The sequence below is a fragment of the Staurois parvus genome, unplaced genomic scaffold (genome assembly GCF_062004578.1).
Source record: "Staurois parvus isolate SC_StPar_1 unplaced genomic scaffold, SC_StPar_1.0 ptg002505l, whole genome shotgun sequence".
Classification (NCBI taxonomy): domain Eukaryota; kingdom Metazoa; phylum Chordata; class Amphibia; order Anura; family Ranidae; genus Staurois; species Staurois parvus.
In genome coordinates this window covers 32,908-55,562 of record NW_028320301.1, presented here as the reverse complement: position 1 = coordinate 55,562, position 22,655 = coordinate 32,908, and the positions used below count along the sequence as shown (strand labels likewise).

Sequence of the window (22,655 nt, the reverse complement as noted above, 5' to 3'; positions counted from 1 at the left end):
TGTCACCGCTCTCCAGTGAACGGATAGGCTACATTCTCAGTGACATCACCGCTCTCTAGTGAATGGATAGGCTGCGTTCTCAGTGATGTCACTGCTCTCTAGTGAACGGATAGGCTACATTCTCAGTGATGTCACCGCTCTCTAGTGAATAGATAGGCTACATTCTCAGTGATGTCACCGCTCTCTAGTGAATGGATAGGCTGCATCCTCGGTGATGTCACCGCTCTCTAGTGAATGGATAGGCCGCATCATCGGTGATGTCACCGCTCTCTAGTGAACGGATAGGCTGCACTCTCAGTGATGTCACCGCTCTCTAGTGAATGGATAGGCTGCGTTCTCGGTCATGTCACCGCTCTCTAGTGAACGGATAGGCTGCGTTCTCGGTGATGTCACCGCTCTCTAGTGAACGGATAGGCTGCGTTCTCGGTGATGTCACCGCTCTCTAGTGAACGGATAGGCCGCGTTCTCGGTGATGTCACCGCTCTCTAGTGAATGGATAGGCCGCGTTCTCGGTGATGTCATCGCTCTCTAGTGAACGGATAGGCCGCATTCTCGGTGATGTCACCGCTCTCTAGTGAATGGATAGGCTGCATTCTCGGTGATGTCACCGCTCTATAGTGAACGGATAGGCTGCGTTCTCGGTGATGTCACCGCTCTCTAGTGAACGGATAGGCTGCGTTCTCGGTGATGTCATCGCTCTCTAGTGAACGGATAGGCTGCGTTCTCGGTGATGTCACCGCACTCTAGTGAACGGATAGGCTGCGTTCTCGGTGATGTCACCGCTCTCTAGTGAACGGATAGGCTGCGTTCTCGGTGATGTCACCGCTCTCTAGTGAATGGATAGGCTGCGTTCTCGGTGATGTCATCGCTCTCTAGTGAACGGATAGGCTGCATTCTCGGTGATGTCACCGCTCTATAGTGAATGGATAGGCTGCATTCTCGGTGATGTCACCGCTCTCTAGTGAATGGATAGGCCGCATTCTCGGTGATGTCATCGCTCTATAGTGAATGGATAGGCTGCAATCTCGGTGATGTCATCGCTCTCTAGTGAATGGATAGGCCGTATTCTCGGTGATGTCATCGCTCTCTAGTGAATGGATAGGCTGCATTCTCAGTCATGTCATCGCTCTCTAGTGAATGAATAGGCTGCATTCTCAGTCATGTCACCGCTCTCTAGTGAATGGATAGGCTGCATTCTCAGTGATGTCACCGCTCTCTAGTGAATGGATAGGCCGCATTCTTGGTGATGTCATCGCTCTATAGTGAATGGATAGGCTGCATTCTCGGTGATGTCATCGCTCTCTAGTGAATGGATAGGCTGCATTCTCAGTCATGTCATCGCTCTCTAGTGAATGGATAGGCTGCATTCTCAGTCATGTCATCGCTCTCTAGTGAATGGATAGGCTGCATTCTCGGTGATGTCACCGCTCTCTAGTGAATGGATAGGCTGCATTCTCAGTCATGTCATCGCTCTCTAGTGAATAGATAGGCTGCATTCTCGGTGATGTCACCGCTCTCTAGTGAATGGATAGGCTGCATTCTCGGTGATGTCACCGCTCTCTAGTGAATGGATAGGTTGCATTCTCGGTGATGTCACCGCTCTCTAGTGAATGGATAGGTTGCATTCTCGGTGATGTCATCGCTCTCTAGTGAATATTCTCGGCGATGTGGCAGACCTTCAGTAAACATTCAGTAACATGATTATCCTAACTCCATGCTGCAACTAAGACAAACCAATTACATTTTGCTCCTGATCCCAGGTAGGGATTGGTGGCGGCACCTCGCTGCAGACCAGACCCTAGAGGGGGATCAGAGAAGGAGCCATATTTTCTTACACGGAGGATAAATCCTTTAAGTCCGAGGGTTGACGTCAGGCCTCAGCCATGGCTTCTGGAACTCCAGCTTGAAAATCAATGATTGATCAGATGTACACATTCTGTCCTGGGGACTGACGCCGATCTAGCCTTCCCTCCAACAGCCAATCAGCATTGGTGAGGAAAGTCAAAATCGAATCACACAGGAGAGCTCAGATGACTCCTCACCTTTCATATCCCAACCTTCCAGCCAATCAGTCCCTTAAAGGAGAACCCCGGGCTGGACAATAAATCCGGAGTGAAAACCCATTTATCATTCTACTCTCACAAGCTGTGTTTGAGGAGAATTTCGCTTATGAAGTTTTCAACTCAAATTAATTCTTCAGACAATGCTGAGCAAACTGTTGGCACTATATACATCCTGTATAATAATAATAATAATAATAAATGTCAATTCCAGCCACCGCACACAATGCAGTTCAATCTTTTCAAGCTTCCAAACATTCCCCTCGGAAGGTCTTTACAATAAAAGAGCCATTATTATTATTATTATTATTATTATTAAGACCTTCCGAGGGGAATGTTCGGAAGCTTGAAAAGATTGAACTGCATTGTGTGCGGTGGCTGGAATTGACATTTATTATTATTATTTTATATAATTTGTTTACACTTTATTTTTTTATTGCTGTCACAAGATGGCCAACAAGCCCCCTATGTAATAACATGAGCAAGTGACAGGTACTCTTTATGGAGACATGGAGGGTCTATTAGGTCCCCAATGTCTCCTCTACTCTCCAGTGCAGCTAATGGGGACCCTCTAAGAAGGGGGGACCCTCCGTGATGAGGACCCTTATGTAAAGTGAGATCTTGATGGGGACCCTCGCTTAACAGGGAACCCTGATCAGAACCTTTACGTAAGAGGGGACTCTCCCTGATGGAGACCCTTATGTAAGGGAAGACCCTGTTGGGGACTCTCACCTAAAGGGAGGAACTTAATGGTAACCCTAAATGATGAGAACCCCAATGCCAAATTCTCATAAGTTGGGGGAGACCCTATGTAAGGGGGGTGGACTCACCAGTGTAAGGGCGGACTCTCCCTGATGGAGAGCCTTATGTAAGGGAAGACCCTGTTTGGGACTCTCACCTAAAAGGGAGGAACCTAATGGTAACCCTACCTGATGGGAACCCCAATGCCAAATTCTCATATAAGTCGGGGGGGACCCCTATGTAAGGGGGGGGGGGTGGACTTGCCAATGTAAGGGGGGGACTCTCCCTGATGGAGAGCCTTATGTAAGGGAAGACCCTGTTGGGGACTCACCTAAAGGGAGGAACCTAATGGTAACCCTACATGATGGGAACCCCAATGCCAAATTCTCACATAAGTTGGGGGAGACCCCTATGTAAGGGGGGGGGTGGACTCGCCAATGTAAGGGGGGGCTCTCCCTGATGGAGACCCTTATGTAAGGGAAGACCCTGTTGGGGACACTCACCTAAAGGGAGGAACCTAATGGTAACCCTACATGATGGGAACCCCAATGCCAATTCTCACATAAGTTGGGGGAGACCCCTATGTAAGGGGGGGGGGACTCGCCAATGTAAGGCTGGACTCAACTTAAGTGTTCTAAGTCACATCACACCGATCACCAATAAACTTTGTTATTTAAAATTTGATTCATTCATTTGTAAAACGGATTTTTTTTCCAGCCTGTGATTATTTGTAGAATATACCATGTGGCCCTCGTACTGAAACATTTGGGGACCGCTGCTTTAAGTCATGGTTTTGATGGAGAACTGACACCGAGAATGGTGAGCAATGGAGCTTCGAGGCATTTTACGAACGCTGACGACACGGTTTCCATCTTCTTGTTACCAAGATGTAAATACAACAAAAGACAGAAAGCGAGGAAGGAAGAGTACAACCGGTCATACTACACCTAAGGGGGCCACATTCCCCAGTCTAACATTACATTAACTGACCTGGGGACACAGCCTACCTTACATGTCATTTAAATAAAGTATAGCCCCCCTGCTCCTTTTATGAGCCTCAGATTACTGGATCATGAGCCAAGGCTTATGCCAGGTTGGGCAGTGCTCCAATCCTCCAAGTTCAACAGGTCACCTGGTTGGGGCCTGTGCTGGATGGTGCTCTGTTCCCACTCTGAGATCAGTGTGTGACCTGGTTGGGTTCGGTTACCCATGCTGTATGGTGCTCCAGTCCTCCTCCAAGATCAGCAGGTGACCTGTTCGGGACCTGTGACCTAGATGTATGGCGCTCCATTCCTCCTCCAAGATCAATAGGTATCTGGTTGCAATCTGTTGCTGATGCTGGATAGTGCTCTGGTCCGCCATTGAGATCCGTAGATGACCTGGTTTGGACCTGTGGCCGATGCTGGATAGTGCTTCAGTCCTCCTCCAAGATCAGCAGGTGACCTGGTTGGTACCTGTGGTCGATGCTGGATAGTGCTTCAGTCCTCCTCCAAGATCAGCAGGTGATCAGGTTTAGACCTGTAGCCTATGCTGGATGGGGCTCTGTTCCTACACAGAGAACAATGAGTGACATGGTTTGGAACCTGTGGCCCATTCTGAATGATGCTCTGGTCTCCCAACAAGATTAGCAAGGGGCCCAAATACTCCTGCACTTGGGGATGGACACAATAGAGGTTATGACCACATCGTGGATGTCCTGAAATGTGCACTCCTTGCTGCCGTCAGAGGACCAGGGAAGTCCACATGTACTGGATAGAAAGAAAACAAACAGGGCGCACCGGCCTAGTGTAGTACCTTAAAGAACATTTGTTAAAGCGATAACAGTAGGTATTGTACTCACAAACGACAATAATGTCAAAAGGCACATCATGAAAGAACAGCTCTGTCCAATCCGCACTTCGTGTCTATCCGCAATGGGATCCCTGAACTTCCAACAGGCTAACACATTTCAAGGACTTTCCTCTTCCTCAGAGCCCTTAAGATTAGCAAGGGACCTGGTTGGGACTTGTGGCCTATGCTGCAGGGAGCTCCAATCCACCTCCAAGATCAACCGGTATCCTGGTTGGGACCTGTGGCCAATACTGGATGGTGCTCTTGTCCTACTCTGAGATCAGTGGGTGACCTGGTTGGGACCTGTGGCCAATACTGGATGGTGCTCTTGCCCTACTCTGAGATCGGTGGGTGACCTGGATAGGACCTGTGGCCTATGCTGGATGGGGCTCCAACCTTCCTCCAAGATAAGCAGGTGACCTGGTTGGTACCTGTGGCTGATGCTGGATAGTGCTCCAGTCCTCCTTTAAGATCAATAGGTGTCCTGGTTGGGATCTGTGGCCGATGTTGGATAGTGCTCTGGTCCTCTGAGATCAGTAGACAACCTGGTTTGGACCTGTGATCGATGCTGGATAGTGCTCCAGTTCTCCTCCAAGATCAGCAGGTGACCTGGTCCGGATCTGTGGCCTATGCTGTATGGTTCTCCAGTCCTCTTCCAAGGTCAGCAGGTGATCTGGTTGCAACCTGTTGCTGATGCTGGATAGTGCTCTGGTCCTCCACTGAGATCAGTTGATGACCTGGTTTGGACCTGTGATCGATGCTGGATAGTGCTCAAGTCTTCCTCCAAGGTCAGCAGGTAACCTGGTTGAGACCTGTGGCCAATGCTGGATAGTGCACCCGTCCTCCTCCAAGATCAGCAGGTAGTCAGGTTTAGATGTGTAGCCTATGCTGGTTGGGGCTCTGTTCCTACTCAGATAACAATGAGTGACCTGGTTTGGAATGGTGCTCTGGTCTCCCAACAAGGTTAGCAAGGGACCTGGTTGGGTCCTGTGGCCTACTCTGTATGGTGCTCCAATCCTCCTCCAAGATCAGCAGGTGTCCTGGTTGGGACTTGTGGCCGATGTTGGATAATGCTCTAGTCCTCCACTGAGATCAGTAGATGACCTGGTTTGGACCTGTGGCCGATGCTGAATAGTGCTCCAGTCCTCCTCCAAGATCAGTAGGTGACCTGGTTGGGACCTGTGGCTCATACTGGATAGTGCTCCAGTCCTCCAAGATCTGCAGGTGACCTGGTTGAGACCTGTGGCCGATACTGGATAGTGCTCCAGTCCTCCTCCAAGATCTGCAGGTGACCTGGTTGGGACCTGTGGCCGATACTGGCTAGTGCTCCTGTCCTCCTCCAAGATCAGCAGGTGACCTGGTTGAGACCTGTTGCTGATGCTGAATAGTGCTCCAGTCCTCCTCCAAGATCAGTAGGTGACCTGGTTGGGACCTGTTGCTGATGCTGGCTAGTGCTCCAGTCCTCCTCCAATATCTGCAGGTGACCTGGTTGAGACCTGTGGCCGATACTGGATAGTGCTCCAGTCCTCCTCCAAGATCTGCAGGTGACCTGGTTGAGACCTGTGGCCGATACTGGATAGTGCTCCAGTCCTCCTCCAAGATCTGCAGTTGACCTGTTTGGGACCTGTTGCTGATGCTGGATAGTGCTCCAGTCCTCCTCCAAGATCTGCAGGTGACCTGGTTGGGACCTGTTGCTGATGCTGGATAGTGCTCCAGTCCTCCTCCAAGATCTGCAGGTGACTTGGTTGGGACCTGTTGCCGATGCTGGATAGTGCTCCAGTCCTCCTCCAAGATCTGCAGTTGACCTGGTTGGGACCTGTTGCTGATGCTGGATAGTGCTCCAGTCCTCCTCCAAGATCTGCAGGTGACCTGGTTGGGACCTGTTGCTGATGCTGGATAGTGCTCCAGTCCTCCTCCAAGATCTGCAGGTGACCTGGTTGGGACCTGTTGCTGATGCTGGATAGTGCTCCAGTCCTCCTCCAAGATCTGCAGGTGACCTGGTTGGGACCTGTTGCTGATGCTGGATAGTGCTCTTTTCCTACTTGGAGATCAGTAGGTGACCTAAACATAGCAAAACCTGAACGAGGGTTCTAATCCTTCTATACTCAAAACATTCAAAACTAAAAAGAATGTTTTAGCTTTAGATACACTTTAGAGTCCCACAAATACCTGTTGAGCTGCCAGTGAAGTGCACCTAATGCGGCTTCCTCTGTTGGGGTGGCAACAATGCTGCTCTGCTCCTGAATGTAGGTGGTGCCGCTCTTGAGTAGGTGGTGCCTGATTGAACTACAGTGGGATGTGAAGATGTTGCAGGGGGCGGGGCAGGGGGTTGGTCATCAGCAACTTGAACACCTAGTCCCGCACACCTAGTCCCGCTTTCTGGACTGGACTTGCTTTTCTCCCGCTGTGAGCTGCAGTGCCAGGGAGGGGAAGCGCGTGATACACCGATGAAGGAGGATTGGACTCCATCAGGAGAAGCAAAGCTTTGGAGGCTTGTGCAGCACAAAGTAACCAGATCTGGTGTTTGGATAGCATGTCACCCGGGACCCTTCATTTGTACTTTGACGTTCACGGCGCCTTTATGGTCAGTAGCCAATTATTTCTGCTTTCTATAGACAGATGTTGGAGAAGAGGAAGGGAAGTTCTGCTGTGAAGTCTCCTCAGCGTTTCCCTCACAGAGGTCCCTTGAGATGACCCCGAATGAATTTCCGAAGAGCAAATAATATTATAAGCAGCTGCTAAGTCAGGCTGATTGCGGAGCTGAAGTCATGAATGGCCCCCAGTGTGTGTGGAATTCACAGGCCTCTGGTGTCCTGCACATTCCCCGCATGTCGTCATGGGTCGCAGGGTCACAAAATCGCAGCCGAGTACAATGGAAGTCTGTTCTACACACCCATTGTGGCTCCGGACTCGCCAACCTACGGCCAATGTCCTACAACCTGGTCCACCATGAGATGACCTTCTACGCCGGAGCCATCTGCATGCCGGGCTTCAGTTATATGGGAAGGGGATGGCGGGGCAAAACGAGAAAAAAAAACTCAGATTTAGTGCGTTTCTGCAACGCACGCAAAAAATTCCCATGTTTTGCCTCTTTAAAGACCCCGCATAATGCATAGGTGCGGCTGCACAAGAGGGCGGGCTTTAATGCCCACATGACGCACGGACGCATCAGTAGGGGCCGACTGCGCACTCCCAGCACAGCAACCCAATTATCGCAGATTAATCCCGTCTCTACTAATGATCCAGCGCCAGTGGGACCTTCGTCATGTGACCACTGACAGCCAATCACAGTGGTCATGTAATCTGGCCAGACTTTCCTCCCTTTACAGTGTCAGCTATCTAGTACTATTCAGCCTGTGGGGGTTCAGTAGTATCCCACCTGCAAGGGGGGGGGGTATGGGTCAGTCGTATCCTCACATTGGGGGATCAGTAGTATCCCACCTGTGGAGGGGGGGGGTCAGTACTATCCTCCCTGTGCGGGGGGTCAGTAGTATCTCACCTGTGGGGGGGGGGGATGGGTCAGTCGTATCCTCACATTGGGGGGATCAGTAGTATCCCACCTGTGGAGGGTCAGTAGTATCCCACCTGTGGAGGGGGGGTCAGTACTATCCTCCCTGTGCGGGGGGTCAGTAGTATTTCACCTGTGGGGGAATCAGTACTATACTCTGTGGGGGGGTCAGTTGTATCCTCATATTGGGGTGTAAGTTGTATCCCACCTGTGGTGGGGTCAGTAGTATCCTCCCTGTAGGGAGGGGGGTCAGTAGTATTCCACCTGTGGGGGGGGGGGTCAGTAGTATTCCACCTGTGGGGGGATCAGTATAATACTCTGTTGGGGGGGGGGGGGGGTTAGTCAGCAGTACCCTCCCTGTGGGGTGTCAATAGTATACTACCTGTAGAGGGGTCAATTCTATCCTCACATTGGGGTGCCAGTAGTATTCCACCTGTGGGGGGGTCAGTAGTGTACTCTCTGGGGGGGTCAGTTCTATCCTCACATTGGGGGGTCAGTAGTATTCCACCTGTGGGGGGGTCAGTAGTGTACTCTCTGAGGGGTTAGTTCTATCCTCACATTGGGGGGGTCAGTAGTATTCCACCTGTGGGGGGTCAGTAGTGTACTCTCTGGGGGAGGGGGTTCAGTTCTATCCTCACATTGGGGGGCCAGTAGTATCCTCCCTGTGGGGGGGGGGTCAGTAGTAATCCACCTGTGGGGGGGGGTCAGTAGTGTACTCTCTGAGGGGGTCAGTTATATCCTCACATTGGGGGGTCAGTAGTATTCCACCTGTGGGGGGGGGGTCAGCAGTGTACTGTCTGGGGGGGTCAGTTCTATCCTCACATTGGGGGGCAAGTATCCTCCCTGTGGGGGGGTCAGTAGTAATCCACCTGTGGGGGGGGGTCAGTAGTGTACTCTCTGGGGGGGTCAGTAGTATCCCCCCTGCGGGGGGTCAGTTCTATCCTCACATTGGAGGGTTAGTAGTATCCTCACATTGGGGGGTCAGTAGTATGCCCCCTGCAGGGGGTCAGTTTTATCCTTACATTGGGGGGGTCAGTAGTATGCCCCCTGCAGGGGGTCAGTTTTATCCTCACATTGGGGGGGGTCAGTAGTATTCCACCTGTGGGGGGGTCAGTAGTGTACTCTCTGGGGGGGTCAGTTCCTGTCTCACATTGGGGGGGTCAGTAGTGTACTCTCTGGGGGGGGGGGGTCAGTTCTATCCTCACATTGGGGGGTCAGTAGTATCCCCCCTGCAGGGGGGGGGTCAGTTCTATCCTCACATTGAGGGGGTCAGTAGTATGCCCCTGCGGGGGGTCAGTTCTATCCTCACATTGGGGGGGTCAGTAGTATTCCACCTGTGGGGGGGTCAGTAGTGTACTCTCTGGGGGGGGTCAGTTCCTGTCTCACATTGGGGGTCAGTAGTATTCCACCTGTGGGGGGGTCAGTAGTATTCCACCTGTGGGGGGTCAGTAGTGTACTCTCTGGGGGGGTCAGTAGTTTTCCACCTGTGGGGGGGTCAGTAGTGTACTCTCTGGGGGGGTCAGTAGTTTTCCACCTGTGGGGGGTCAGTAGTGTACTCTCTGGGGGGGTCAGTAGTGTACTCTCTGGGGGGGTCAGTAGTGTACTCTCTGGGGGGGTCAGTAGTGTACTCTCTGGGGGGGTCAGTAGTCTGCCTCCTGTTCACTATATACGGAGTACATAAAGAAGAAACGTCTCCCCCCTTCACACCGACACTCCCCTCCCCCGCTGCTGCAGATTATTACTACCATCCACTGTTACTTCTGGGGCTCCAGTCGCAGACGAGATATTTTGCAACACAAAACGTTCCACAAACTCAGATCTCATCCGTCTCCTGCAGCCAACAATGATTTTGTGTCAAATAAAACTAACTGAAAAAAATAAATAATTAAAGAGTCAGACCATAAAAAATAATAGGAGGAGTCTGGTGGGTGGAGCCATCCCTTTTCTTCTTATTACATGGACACCCCAACAGTGAGATCCCCATGTGTCATGTCTGACCATCTGTGTGTGTTCCAACATAAAACATGGCAGGGATGGTGGGACCCCTCATAATGGGCACAGCGGGCATACAGACCCAGGAGCTCAGCACAGGGATGGTGGGAACCCCTCATAATGGGCACAGCGGGGGTACAGACCCAGGAACTCACACAGGGATGGTGGGAACCCCTCATAATGGACACGGCGGGCATACAGACCCAGGAACTCGGCACAGGGATGGTGGGAACCCCTGATAATGGGCACGGCGGGCGTACAGACCCAGGAGCTCAGCACAGGGATGGTGGGAACCCCTCATAATGGGCACAGCGGGGGTACAGACCCAGGAACTCACACAGGGATGGTGGGAACCCCTCATAATGGGCACAGCGGGGGTACAGACCCGGGAACTCAGCACAGGGATGGTGGGAACCCCTCATAATGGGCACAGCGGGCGTACAGACCCAGGAACTCGGCACAGGGATGGTGGGAACCCCTGATAATGGGCACGGTGGGTGTTTTGCAAGTTTCTCACTCGCAGGGTAACGCACGGAAAGCATGTGAGCGCTCCGTGGCTCCCGTATTGTACAATTTATATCACCCAATCCCAGCGCAAGCCTTACAGAGCGCGGCTCCGCCCAGATTCTCCGTATCGCCGTGATCTCTCCTGCAAGGTGAGGGAACAGATCGCTGTCACACGGAATGAAACAATCGTAAGTCATTATGGGACAATACGCAGCACAATGCAATAAAAGTGGGCGTGGCCATGAATGCATGCAGTGGGCGGGGTAATTATGGGCGTGGCTGGAGATAACTTGGCCCGAAGGCGACCGCAGTCACATGGCAGTCCTGTTGTTAAAGTGTCATTAAACACGAACCGTAAAACTGGTTATGTAACCGAACCGCTCGCTACATTCACTGCGATCAGCAACGCGTCTCCCGCAGCACCGCGACCGAATCGCAGGAGGGGATTAAAGTGTAACTACAGGCAGAACGGGGGGGGGGGGGGGTTTATTAGTTTGGATTAGAGGGAGGGGCTAGACCCCCTATCAAGTTTGTATTGTGATCTGCGACCCCCTCAGGGAAATTATATATATATACACACACACACATATATATATATATTTTATAATAATTAAAAAAAAAATTGCAAATGTGGGGTCGTCCCAAAACAGAGAGGGAAAATCTTCCAGTGGGGACACGTGCTGTGCGTTCCTGTGCAGGTTGATGCGTGCATTCCTGTGCGATTCATATGCGGGTTGATGCGTGCGTTCCTGTGCAATTGATATGCGGGTTGAAGCGTGCGTTCCTGTGCGATTCATATGCGGGTTGATGCGTGCGTTCCTGTGCGATTCATATGCGGGTTGATGCGTGCGTTCCTGTGCGATTCATATGCGGGTTGATGCGTGCGTTCCTGTGCAGGTTGATGCGTGCGTCCTGTGCGATTCATATGCGGGTTGATGCGTGCGTTCCTGTGTGGGTTGATGCGTGCGTTCCTGTGCGATTCATATGCGGGTTGATGCGTGCGTTCCTGTGTGGGTTGATGCGTGCGTTCCTGTGCGATTCATATGCGGGTTGATGCGTGCGTCCTGTGCAATTCATATGCGGGTTGATGCGTGCGTCCTGTGCGATTCATATGCGGGTTGATGCGTGCGTTCCTGTGTGGGTTGATGCGTGCGTTCCTGTGCGATTCATATGCGGGTTGATGCGTGCGTCCTGTGCGATTCATATGCGGGTTGATGCGTGCGTTCCTGTGCGATTCATATGCGGGTTGATGCGTGCGTTCCTGTGCGGGTTGATGCATGCGTCCTGTGCGATTCATAAGCGGGTTGATGCGCACGTTCCTGTGTGGGTTGATGCGTGCGTTCCTGTGCGATTCATATGCGGGTTGATGCGTGCGTTCCTGTGCGATTCATATGCGGGCTGATGCGTGCGTTCCTGTGCGATTCATATGCGGGTTGATGCGCGCGTTCCTGTGCGGGTTGATGCGTGCGTCCTGTGCGATTCATAAGCGGGTTGATGCGCACGTTCCTGTGCGGGTTGATGCGTGCGTCCTGTGCGATTCATAAGCGGGTTGATGCGCACGTTCCTGTGCGGGTTGATGCGTGCGTTCCTGTGCGATTCATATGCAGGTTGATGCGGCGTGATTTCAAGCCCATTCATTTGAATGGGGTGAAATCGCACCACAGCGCACTATTAGTAGTGCATGTGCTACTTTTTTTTTTTCTAACGCACAGCAGCATCGCTTGGCACTTTGTACCAGTGCGGCTTGGTGCGCCCAGTGCGGCCAACACGTAATGCGTCTGCGACCGATATTCGTGATGTTGTTAACTTTGACCCTGCAGCCGATCACAAGGGCGTTGCGATCGGAATGCGGTGCAGGAAGATGCGCAGGAACACGCCCCTCCCACACCGCATTCTAGTGTGAACGAGACCAATAACAGCCCAGATATCCCGGTGCGGGGACATGCGTTCCTGCTTGCGATTCTGAAAGTGCAGATTATACGCATTTGTGTGTCGCACTGACGGCTGCCCTATGTGTGTTTGCTGCCCAAAAGAAGTTCCTGATCCTTTTTAGGCGACTTTTTTTTCGCGCGTTTCGTTGCAATTGCCATGCGACAATCGTGGCAGAATCGCACCTCGTTTTGGATGCCCTTTAAAATAATGCCACCTAAATGCACCTTGTGCGGTGAATTGGAATCGCAGGCAGCATCGCGGCGATTTTGCCTGTTATTCCAGATCGCCCAATGAGAACGGGGCCCAAGGCCGGCCATACATGGGTCGACAATCGACTGATTTTTCAACCGAAATCAGACCTAAGAATAATCGGCTGATTTTCGCTCTGTTAGTGGGGTCAATGGCACCGGACGATTTTCCTGTTTCCTTCCAGGGGCGGACTGACAACTCATGGGGCCCCCGGGCAATAGGGGATCATGGGGCCCCTGTGTCCTTGCCCAAACTCAAAAAAGCCTATGAAAAAGGTACCAGGGGCATCTCATGGGGCCCCCTACTGACTCCGGGCCCTCAGGCAGTGCCCCAGTTTCCAAATGGTCAGTCCGCCCCTGGTTCCTCCTCTTTTCGGTGATCGGGAATGTTGGAAAATTCGTGAACAACGACCGATTTTTGACTCCATGATGGTCAAATCGTACGATCGTTTTTCCGAAAAGAATCTGCGCCACGAGCCGCGACCTGGAAGGAAGTGTCGCCTGTTATATGGGGGGAACTTTATGACTCGGTCGGCCGATTTTTAAAATCATTGATGGCGCCATCAAAATCGTTTGATTTTCAGACGAAAAATCATTCGGAATTCGAACCTTGTATGGCCTGTATAAGTCCCCGGACATGCTGGATACAAAGTGGGATGTGATTTGCATGCAGGTCGCACCCTATTGTCTGCAATTAGAGCGGTCACATCGGTGCGGTTCTGACTTGGTTGGAGTCGCACAGATTTCTAAAGCAGTCCAAGCGCTGCATTTGGTGCGACTCGCATAGACTGATGTCTTGCAAATCGCAACTTTGAAATCGTTCGACTTCACTGTAAGGGAGGATGTCACCAGCACACCGAGGATCACCAATACGGGTCCAAAGGTGAACGATCACATGGTTACAGCAAGGCAACGTTTCGTTCATCAGGCATGTGACCCCCCAGGACCCCTTCATCAGGCATGTGACCCCCCCAGGACCCCTTCATCAGGCATGTGACCCCTTCATCAGGCATGTGACCCCTTCATCAGGACCCCTTCATCAGGCATGTGACCCCCCAGGACCCCTTCATCAGGCATGTGACCCCCCAGAACCCCTTCATCAGGCATGTGACCCCCCCAGGACCCCTTCATCAGGCATGTGACACCCCCCCCCAGGACCCCTTCATCAGGACCCTTTCATCAGGCATGTGACCCCTCAGGACCTCTTCATCAGGCATGTGACCCCCCAGGACCCCTTCATCAGGCATGTGACCCCCCAGAACCCCTTCATCAGGCATGTGACCCCCCCAGGACCCCTTCATCAGGCATGTGACACCCCCCCCCAGGACCCCTTCATCAGGACCCTTTCATCAGGCATGTGACCCCTCAGGACCTCTTCATCAGGCATGTGACCCCCCAGGACCCCTTCATCAGGCATGTCACCCCCCAGGACCCCTTCATCAGGCATGTCACCCCCCCAGGACCCCTTCATCAGGCATGTGACACCCCCCCCAGGACCCCTTCATCAGGACCCTTTCATCAGGCATGTGACCCCTCAGGACCCCTTCATCAGGCAAGTAACCCCCCAGGACCCCTTCATCAGGCATGTCACCCCCCAGGACCCCTTCATCAGGCATGTGACCCCTTCATCAGGACCCCTTCATCAGGCAAGTGACCCCCCAGGACCCCTTCATCAGGCATGTGACCTCCCAGGACCCCTTCATCAGGCATGTGACCCCTTCATCAGGACCCCTTCATCAGGCAAGTGACCCCCCAGGACCCCTTCATCAGGCATGTGACCTCCCAGGACCCCTTCATCAGGCATGTGACCCCTTCATCAGGACCCCTTCATCAGGCAAGTGACCCCCCAGGACCCCTTCATCAGGCATGTGACCCCGTCATCAGGGCCCCTTCATCAGGCATGTGACCCCCCAGGACCCCTTCATCAGGCATGTGACCCCCCAGGACCCCTTTATCAGGCATGTGACCCCTTCATCAGGACCCCTTCATCAGGCATGTGACCCCCTAGGACCCCTTCATCAGGCATGTGACCCCTTCATCAGGACCTCTTTATCAGGCTTGTGACCCCCCAGGACCCCTTCATCAGGCATGTGACCCCCGCAGGACCCCTTCATGAGGCATGTGACCCCCGCAGGACCCCTTCATTAGGCATGTGACCCCCCCAGGACCCCTTCATCAGGCATGTGACCCCCCCAGGACCCCTTCATCAGGCATGTGACCCCCCCAGGACCCCTTCATCAGGCATGTGACCCCCCCCCAGGACCGCTTCATCAGGCATGTGACCCCCCCAGGACCCCTTCATCAGGCATGTGACCCCCCCAGGACCCCTTCATCAGGCATGTTCACCGTAAGTCGCACGATTTCAAAGTCGATGTGACTGGGGTGTAAAAGGGATCTTCTGATTTCCTCTCACTTCCTGTTGTCATCTACAGGACTGGGATCAGGCGCCGGCTCACCCCAGGTGCGGCTTTGAAGCTGCGGTACTTCAGCGCAATTTCGAAGCCACCAATCAGTGTGGCTTTCTAACATCTGTGCGACTTCCTACACAGATGTCAATGCGAATCGCACATGAAAATCGCTTCCATGAAGTGTGCACTTATAATGGACGGCTGCGCAGAGGGCGTGGCTTTCTGAAGCCAACAAATTGAATTTCACCTCGGGTGCGGCTTTGAAGTCGCGCTATTTGAAAGCTGCCGATCGGTGCATCTTCATGTGCGGCTTGCCGACTTCTGTGCGACTTCCTACACAGATGTCAATGCGAGTCGCACACGAAAATCACACAAAAGTAGCGCAGGAACCTATTTTCAAAGTCGCTGCCACTCACGTCGCACCGATTTGAACAGTTCCGTAGCGGTAATTAAGGTGCGACTTTGCATGACAAGTTGCACCCGGTGTGAACGAGTGGCTAATGCCGCCCAGAGACGGGTCGAAAATCGGCTGATTAGTGGGTTAATTGGTTGGCTGTTTTTCGGGCTTTATGCGCATTTTTTTTTATTGGTCATGTTGGAAAATTTGCGGCCGATTTTGACGATCAGACGATTTTTCCGGCAATGATGGACAAATCGGCCAATCGCTTTACCGATAAAAAATCTGCGCATGAGCCGAGACCTGCAAGAAGAAGAATTCCGGTTCGCTATTATATTTTATATGAAAAGTCTTGCGGTTGCAACAATGTATCCAAATAAAAACATCTGTATCTGAAATGTATCCATTTGGATACAAATGGATACATTTGTTGCAACCGCGACTTTTCATATAAAATATAACAGCGGCCTGGAATTCTTCTTCTTCTTCTGATTCTTATGTATTTCTCCCGTCTCTGCAAGGAACAGAAGTAATTATGGGGTTAACTGCCGGCCATAGATGGGACGAAAATTGGTCGATTTTTTTTACTGTTGGTGGTAACGTTGGCCGATCGAACGACCGATTTTTTTTTAAACGGCCAATTTGCAACCCGTCTATGGCCTGCATTAAGGACTGAAGAGAAATCTCCCCCCATGGGACAAAAATAATAAAGTTTTACCCCTTTTCATCTGTCAAGTTGCATGACAAGTCGCACCCGGCGTGTACAGGGGGGCTGCGGGCCACATTCACCCTTTAGCGTCCCATGAATGCGTGTGAGAGCGTGCAAGTTTGCTCGCGGTTACATAACCCGCAAAAAGCGTTGTTGCTCGCGCGGCCATTCATTTTAATGGCACTCCACACAGCAGCGAAAAGGATGTGCGTTTGTCACGCAAAATAACCGTCTGTTAAAATAAAAACGCACAAAAAAAAGGTGCATGAGCTACTTTAACTGCAGGTCTAAAGGTTGCAGGAGCCTATCAGAAATGCAGATTTTTTTTTCTGTTCATTAAATGCATTCAAATGTATTATTATTCACCTCTAATGAAGATCTCCCCCCCCCCCCCCGCACTGCTTATTTTCTGCCACTGGCTGTCCTCAGTCTGACGACCAGCTTCAATCAAACCACTTCCTCTGAGCCCAGGTTATTCCGGACCAGCCCCCAACCGGTGACTGGATGGTGAAGGGAAAAACAGCACAGCGTCGAGCTCATCTCTCTGTCTCTTTGCTCTCTCCTCCAATCAGCATGTTTCTTGTAAGTCCATGAACTGATTGGCTTCTTATATGGTTTCCTCCTCTCACACCACAGCCATGCTCTACAGGGGACTGCAGGAGGCGGATCTCAGGTCACATTCAGGCACTTACGCTGCTTGTTTTCTGCCACTGGCTGTCCTCAGTATGACAACCAGCATCAAACCACTTCCTCTGAGCCCAGGTTATCCCGGACCAGCTCCCAACCGGTGACTGGACGGTGAAAGGAGAAACAGCAGTGTCAAGCTCATCTCTCTGTCTCTTTGCTCTCTCCTCCAATCAGCATGTTTCTTGTAAGTCCATGAACTGATTGGCTTCGTATATGGTTTTCCTCTCACACCGCAGCCATGCTCTACAGGGGACTGCAGGAGGCGGATCTCAGGTCACATTCAGGCACTTAGGCTGCTTGTTTTCTGCCACTGGCTGTCCTCAGTCTGACGACCAGCATCAAACCACTTCCTCTGAGCCCAGGTTATCCCGGACCAGCCCCCAACCGGTGACTGGACAGTGAAAGGAGAAGCAGTTCAGTGATGAGCTCATCTCTCTGCTCTCTCCTCCAATTAGCATACTTCTTGTAAGTCCATGAACTGATTGGCTTCTTATATGGTTTCCTCCTCTCACACCGCAGCCATGCTCTACAGGGGAACGCAGGAGGCGGATCTCAGGTCACATTCAGGCACTTACGCTGCTTGTTTTCTGTCACTGGCTGTCCTCAGTCTGACGACCAGCATCAGTCAAACCACTTCCTCTGAGCCCAGGTTATCCCGGACCAGGCCCCAACTGGTGACTGGACGGTGAAAGGAGAAACAGCACAGTGTCAAGCTCATCTCTCTGTCTCTTTGCTCTCTCCTCCAATCAGCATGTTTCTTTTAAGTCTCATGAACTGATTGGCTTGTTATACGGTTTCTTCCTCTCACAGCGCAGCCATGCAAATCATTGGATTCAGGTGAACCCGACCAACTAAGACTGGGACACCATTTAAAATCATGTGCGTTTTTCAGCGACGCCTTCAGTACGGAATGTATGTATTGGCAAGGGGTGAGCTGGAGGATCTATTGTTTCTGTCAAGTGGGGGATATGTTGTTGTGGGGGTCTATTTTTCTGGTGGGGGGTATATTGTTGCTGTGGAATTCTTATATTGCTGGGGGAGGAGGGGGGTCAATTGTTGCTGGGAGGAATCTAATGTTAAGGGAGGGGTCTATGGCTACTGGCTGCTTGAGGGTATACTGATGCTGGGAGATCGATTGTTGCTGATGGGAGTCTATTGTTGGGTTGGATCGCTTGTCGCTGGGGGTATTTTGTTGCGAGGGTCTAATGTTACTGGGAGATCTATTGTTGCTGGGGGGAGGGGTCTACTGTTTCTGTGTTGAATCTCTTGTTGCTGGAGGTCTATTGGTGTCTATTGTTACTAGGGGGATCTATTGTTGCTGGGGAAGAGGGATCTATTTTGTTACTTTTCCTGCTATCATTAACATATTCCATAGAAATGACTTGTCACTACAGAATTATACTTGATTCTGCATTCTTTAAAAAGGGGTGGTACTGGAAGGGGGTGGAGAGAATGGATATACGCGGTGGTGGGTAGAGGGTGGAGACAAGGGATGTACTCGGAGGTGGAGACAAGGAATGTTCTCCGAGGTAAGTAGGGGGTGGAGACAAGGGATGTACTCAAAGGTGGGTAGGGGGTGGGGACAAAGAATGTACTCAGGTGGGTAAGGGGTGGAGACACAGGATGTACTTGGAGGTAGGTAGGGGGTGGAGACAAGGATGTACTCGGAGGTGGGTAGAGGGTGGGGACAACAGATGTACTTGGAGGTGGGTAGGGGGTGGAGACAACAGATGTACTTGGAGGTGGGTAGGGAGTGGAGATAAGGGATGTACTCGGAGGTGGAGAAAAGGGATGGACTTGGAGGTAGGTAGGGGGTGGAGACAAGGCATGTATTCAGAGGTGGGTAGGGGGTGGAGACAACAGATGTACTTGGAGGTGGGTAGGGGGTGGAGAAAAGGGATGGACTCGGAGGTGGAGAAAAGGGATGGACTCGGAGGTAGGTAGGGGGTGGAGAAAAGGCATGTATGCGGAGGTGGAGAAAAGAGATGGACTCAGACGCAGGTAGGGGGTGGAGACATGGCATGTATTCGGAGGTGGGTAGGGGGTGGAGACAACGGATGTACTCGGAGGTGGGTAGGGGGTGGAGACAACGGATGTACTCGGAGGTGGGTAGGGGGTGGAGACAACGGATGTACTCGAAGGTGGGTAGGGGGTGGAGACAACGGATATCCTTGGAGGTGGGTAGGGGATGGAGACAACGGATGTACTCGGAGGTTGGTAGGGGGTGGAGACAAGGGATGTACTCAGAGGTGGGTAGGGGGTGGAGACAAGGGATGTACTCAGAGGTAGGTAGGGGGTGGAGACAAGGGATGTACTCAGAGGTGGGTAGGGGGTGGAGACAAGGGATGTACTCAGAGGTGATAGGGGGTGGAGACAACGGATGTACTCAGAGGTAGGTAGGGGGTGGAGACAAGGGATGTACTCAGAGGTGGGTAGGGGGTGGAGACAAGGGATGTACTCGAAGGTGGGTAGGGGGTGGAGACAAGGCATGTATTCGGAGGTGGGTAGGGGGTGGAGACAACGGATATCCTTGGAGGTGGGTAGGGGATGGAGACAACGGATGTACTCAGAGGTGGGTAGGGGGTGGAGACAAGGCATGTACTCGGAGGTGGGTAGGGGGTGGAGACAACGGATGTACTCGGAGGTGGGTAGGGGGTGGAGACAAGGGATGTACTCGGAGGTGGGTAGGGGGTGGAGACAAGGGATGTACTCGGAGGTGGGTAGAGGGTGGAGACAAGGGATGTACTCAGAGGTGGGTAGGGGGTGGAGACAAGGGATGTACTCAGAGGTGGGTAGGGGGTGGAGACAAGGGATGTACTCAGAGGTGGGTAGAGGGTGGAGACAAGGGATGTACTCGGAGGTGGGTAGGGGGTGGAGACAAGGGATGTACTCGGAGGTGGGTAGGGGGTGGAGACAAGGGATGTACTCGGAAGTGGGTAGGGGGTGGAGACAACGGATATACTCGGAGGTGGGTAGGGGGTGGAGACAAGGGATGTACTTGGAGCTGGGCCAGAGACAAGGGGTGACTCAGAAGTGGGAAGTACCTGCACCTAAGCCCTGTATACAGTATATATTATATTAGAATATTTTATTTATTGTTTTTCAGTTCTATCCTGTTTTTTAGCTTTTTTAAAAAAAAAAATTATTTCTCATAAAGGAATTTTAATTCAAGTCCAGTATGAGCGAAGCCCACCATCCTGCACAGTGCAGGAGCCCCTTCCAGCTCTGCGTCGCACTCTATTGCACTTGAATTGGGACCGGCGTGGGTCAACGTTCCAGAGAAAAGTGCTCAGTGGGTCCTGGAGAGGCCTACTCAGTCCTCCAACAGCCTGGAAGATTACAAACAGATAAGCAAAGCAGCCAAAGCAAGGCCTTCCTGGTCCTCAGCCACCGGCTATCCTCACCCAACGCCCTGAACACCCCACCAGGTATTCGATCTCAGAATGAATAATGCAGCGCACGCAGCGGGCTAATTATAGCCTTGGCCACCCTATAGAACACAGCGGACCCCACAGACTTCCAACCTTCTGCTCCCCCCAACCTTCATGAGCAAAAACTTTTTTTTTTTTTTGTAAAATTGTTAATTTTGGTGGTTACCTTGAGTTGGTAGGGCTGGATCTCGCTCAGGCTTTGGTTCCGTAACTTCTTGGTTAAGACCTTCAGCATTGTACAGATCCCGGAGGAGGAGGGCGAGGAAGGGGTTAAACTCTCATTCACACACGCATTCACACACGCTTCCACACACCGAGAAGAAGGAACAATTCTGCAGGCTCTACAACCTCCACAGCCATTTCATTTTGGGGGGATTTGTTGGTTTTTTGGTCGTATTTATTTTTCTGTAGGCACGTTGGCTTTTCCGATTCCGAATAGAAAAATTCTCTAAAATAAGAAAAAATAAGCAAAAAAGAAAAAAAAAGTTGCCGGGTTTTTCAGGTTCTGGGAGAAGGCGTGCAGCAGCACCGGACGGGACTGGGTTTTGTGTTTCGGTGCCCCCCGGCTGACATCACCCCCCCACCTTGGTGCTCAGTTCTTGGCTTTGGGTTGTCCTGGGAGTGGGGTGGAAGTCTCCATTGCCTCTCACTCATGCACCCTCCTAGCACACACATTCACACACACTGCCTCTCTGTCTGCAACTTGTAACAAACAGAGGGCCTCGGCGCCGCGCTCTCATTGGCTGGCCCGGGGAAAAGTGTGTCAGTTTCAGGAGGCCGGCCCTTTATTTAAAGGGAAAGTGATAGCAAGCTGGGCCAGGCGTTGTGTAGCGAGATGACGTTCGGGCCCTCCCCCTCCTTTCCTGTTCTGCCCGGGGAGGGGCGGGGAGCAGGCTGCACATTGTCATCAGGGGAAATAAGTTCAACTTACAAATATAGAGAGAAACAAGGCGCAACTGTGTAACGATTCCCTGTCCATGCTCACCTGAAATATGCGCTGCGCGCCTTAAAGTGACGTGAAACAAACCGATTCCAGTCTGGATTCCAGGCTCAGGAAATTCCCTTCTGTGACTCCAAATCTCCAAACGTTTTATCATCTGACTTCCTGTAATTGGGGGCTACGCTCTGTCTGCATGGACCCCCTGGATGGAGGAAGTTCGGGGGCGGACTGACCATTTGGAAACTCGGGCACTGCCCGAGGGCCCTGGTCAGTAGGGGGCCCCATGAGATGCCCCGGTACCTTTTTTATAGGCTTTTTGATATTGGGCAAGGACACAGGGGCCCCATGATCCCCTATTGCCCGAGGGCCCCATGAGTTGTCAGTCCGCCCCTAGTAGAAGCCCTCTCCTGCTCCCAAGATGGTCCACAGCAGGGGTCTCCAAATGACGGCCCATGGGCCACATCCGGCCCTCTATAATATTTCATTCAGCCCACAGCTGGGGTCACTGCTGTATCCTTACTGACTGAGGCTGTCTATGGTCTCTGCGTCTGATGTAAGGGGGAACTCCGCTGCAAAGCCACTATAGACAGATCGATATTCACTGGGCAGCACAGTGGCTTAATGGTTAGCACTTCACCCTGGCAGTACTCGGGTCGTTGGTTCGAATCCCAGCCACGGCACCTCCTGCCTGGAGTTTGCATGTTCTCCCTGTGCCTGCGTGGGTTTCCTCCGGGTACTCCAGTTTCCTCCCGCACTCCAAAGACGTGCTGGTAGGTTAACTGAATCCTGTCTAAATTGTCCCTAGTATATGAATGTGAGTTAGGGACCTTAGATTATACGCCCCTTGAGGGTTAGGGACTGATGTGAATGTACAATATATATGTAAAGCGCAGCCAGGGGCGGACTGACCATTTGGAAACTCTGGCACTGCCTGAGGGCCTGGAGTCAGTAGGGGGCCCCATGAGATGCCTCTGGTACCTTTTTCATAGGCTTTTTTGAGTTTGGGCAAGGACACAGGGGCCCCATGATCCCCTATTGCCCGGGGGCCCCATGAGTTGTCAGTCCGCCCCTGTTGACAGTGCTATATAAGTACCTGAAATAAATAAACCAGTTCAGCAGGAACCAGCCGTATTTCAGTCCATCTATGGGCAGGCTGGTTGTATTGGAGTTGATCTATCATATTGAAGAGACATATTACAGGAGACGGTCAGAGATTGCAGACTTGGTACAGGAGACGGTCAGAGATTGCAGACTTGGTACAGGAG

The 22,655-nt window shown here is 52.0% G+C and overlaps 1 protein-coding gene across 1 annotated transcript in view; it reads right to left on the bottom strand.

The window, feature by feature from the left end:
- Positions 1-21,186, bottom strand: part of LOC149430713 (uncharacterized) — a gene marked incomplete at its 3' end in the record, with an annotated part of 55,634 nt that extends 34,448 nt beyond the window's left edge. The window contains exon 1 of the mRNA XM_089666066.1: positions 20,617-21,186. Coding sequence (XP_089522192.1) covers positions 20,617-20,685 — 69 coding nt within the window. The remainder of the gene's footprint in view (positions 1-20,616) is intronic.
- Positions 21,187-22,655: the final 1,469 nt, after the last annotated feature.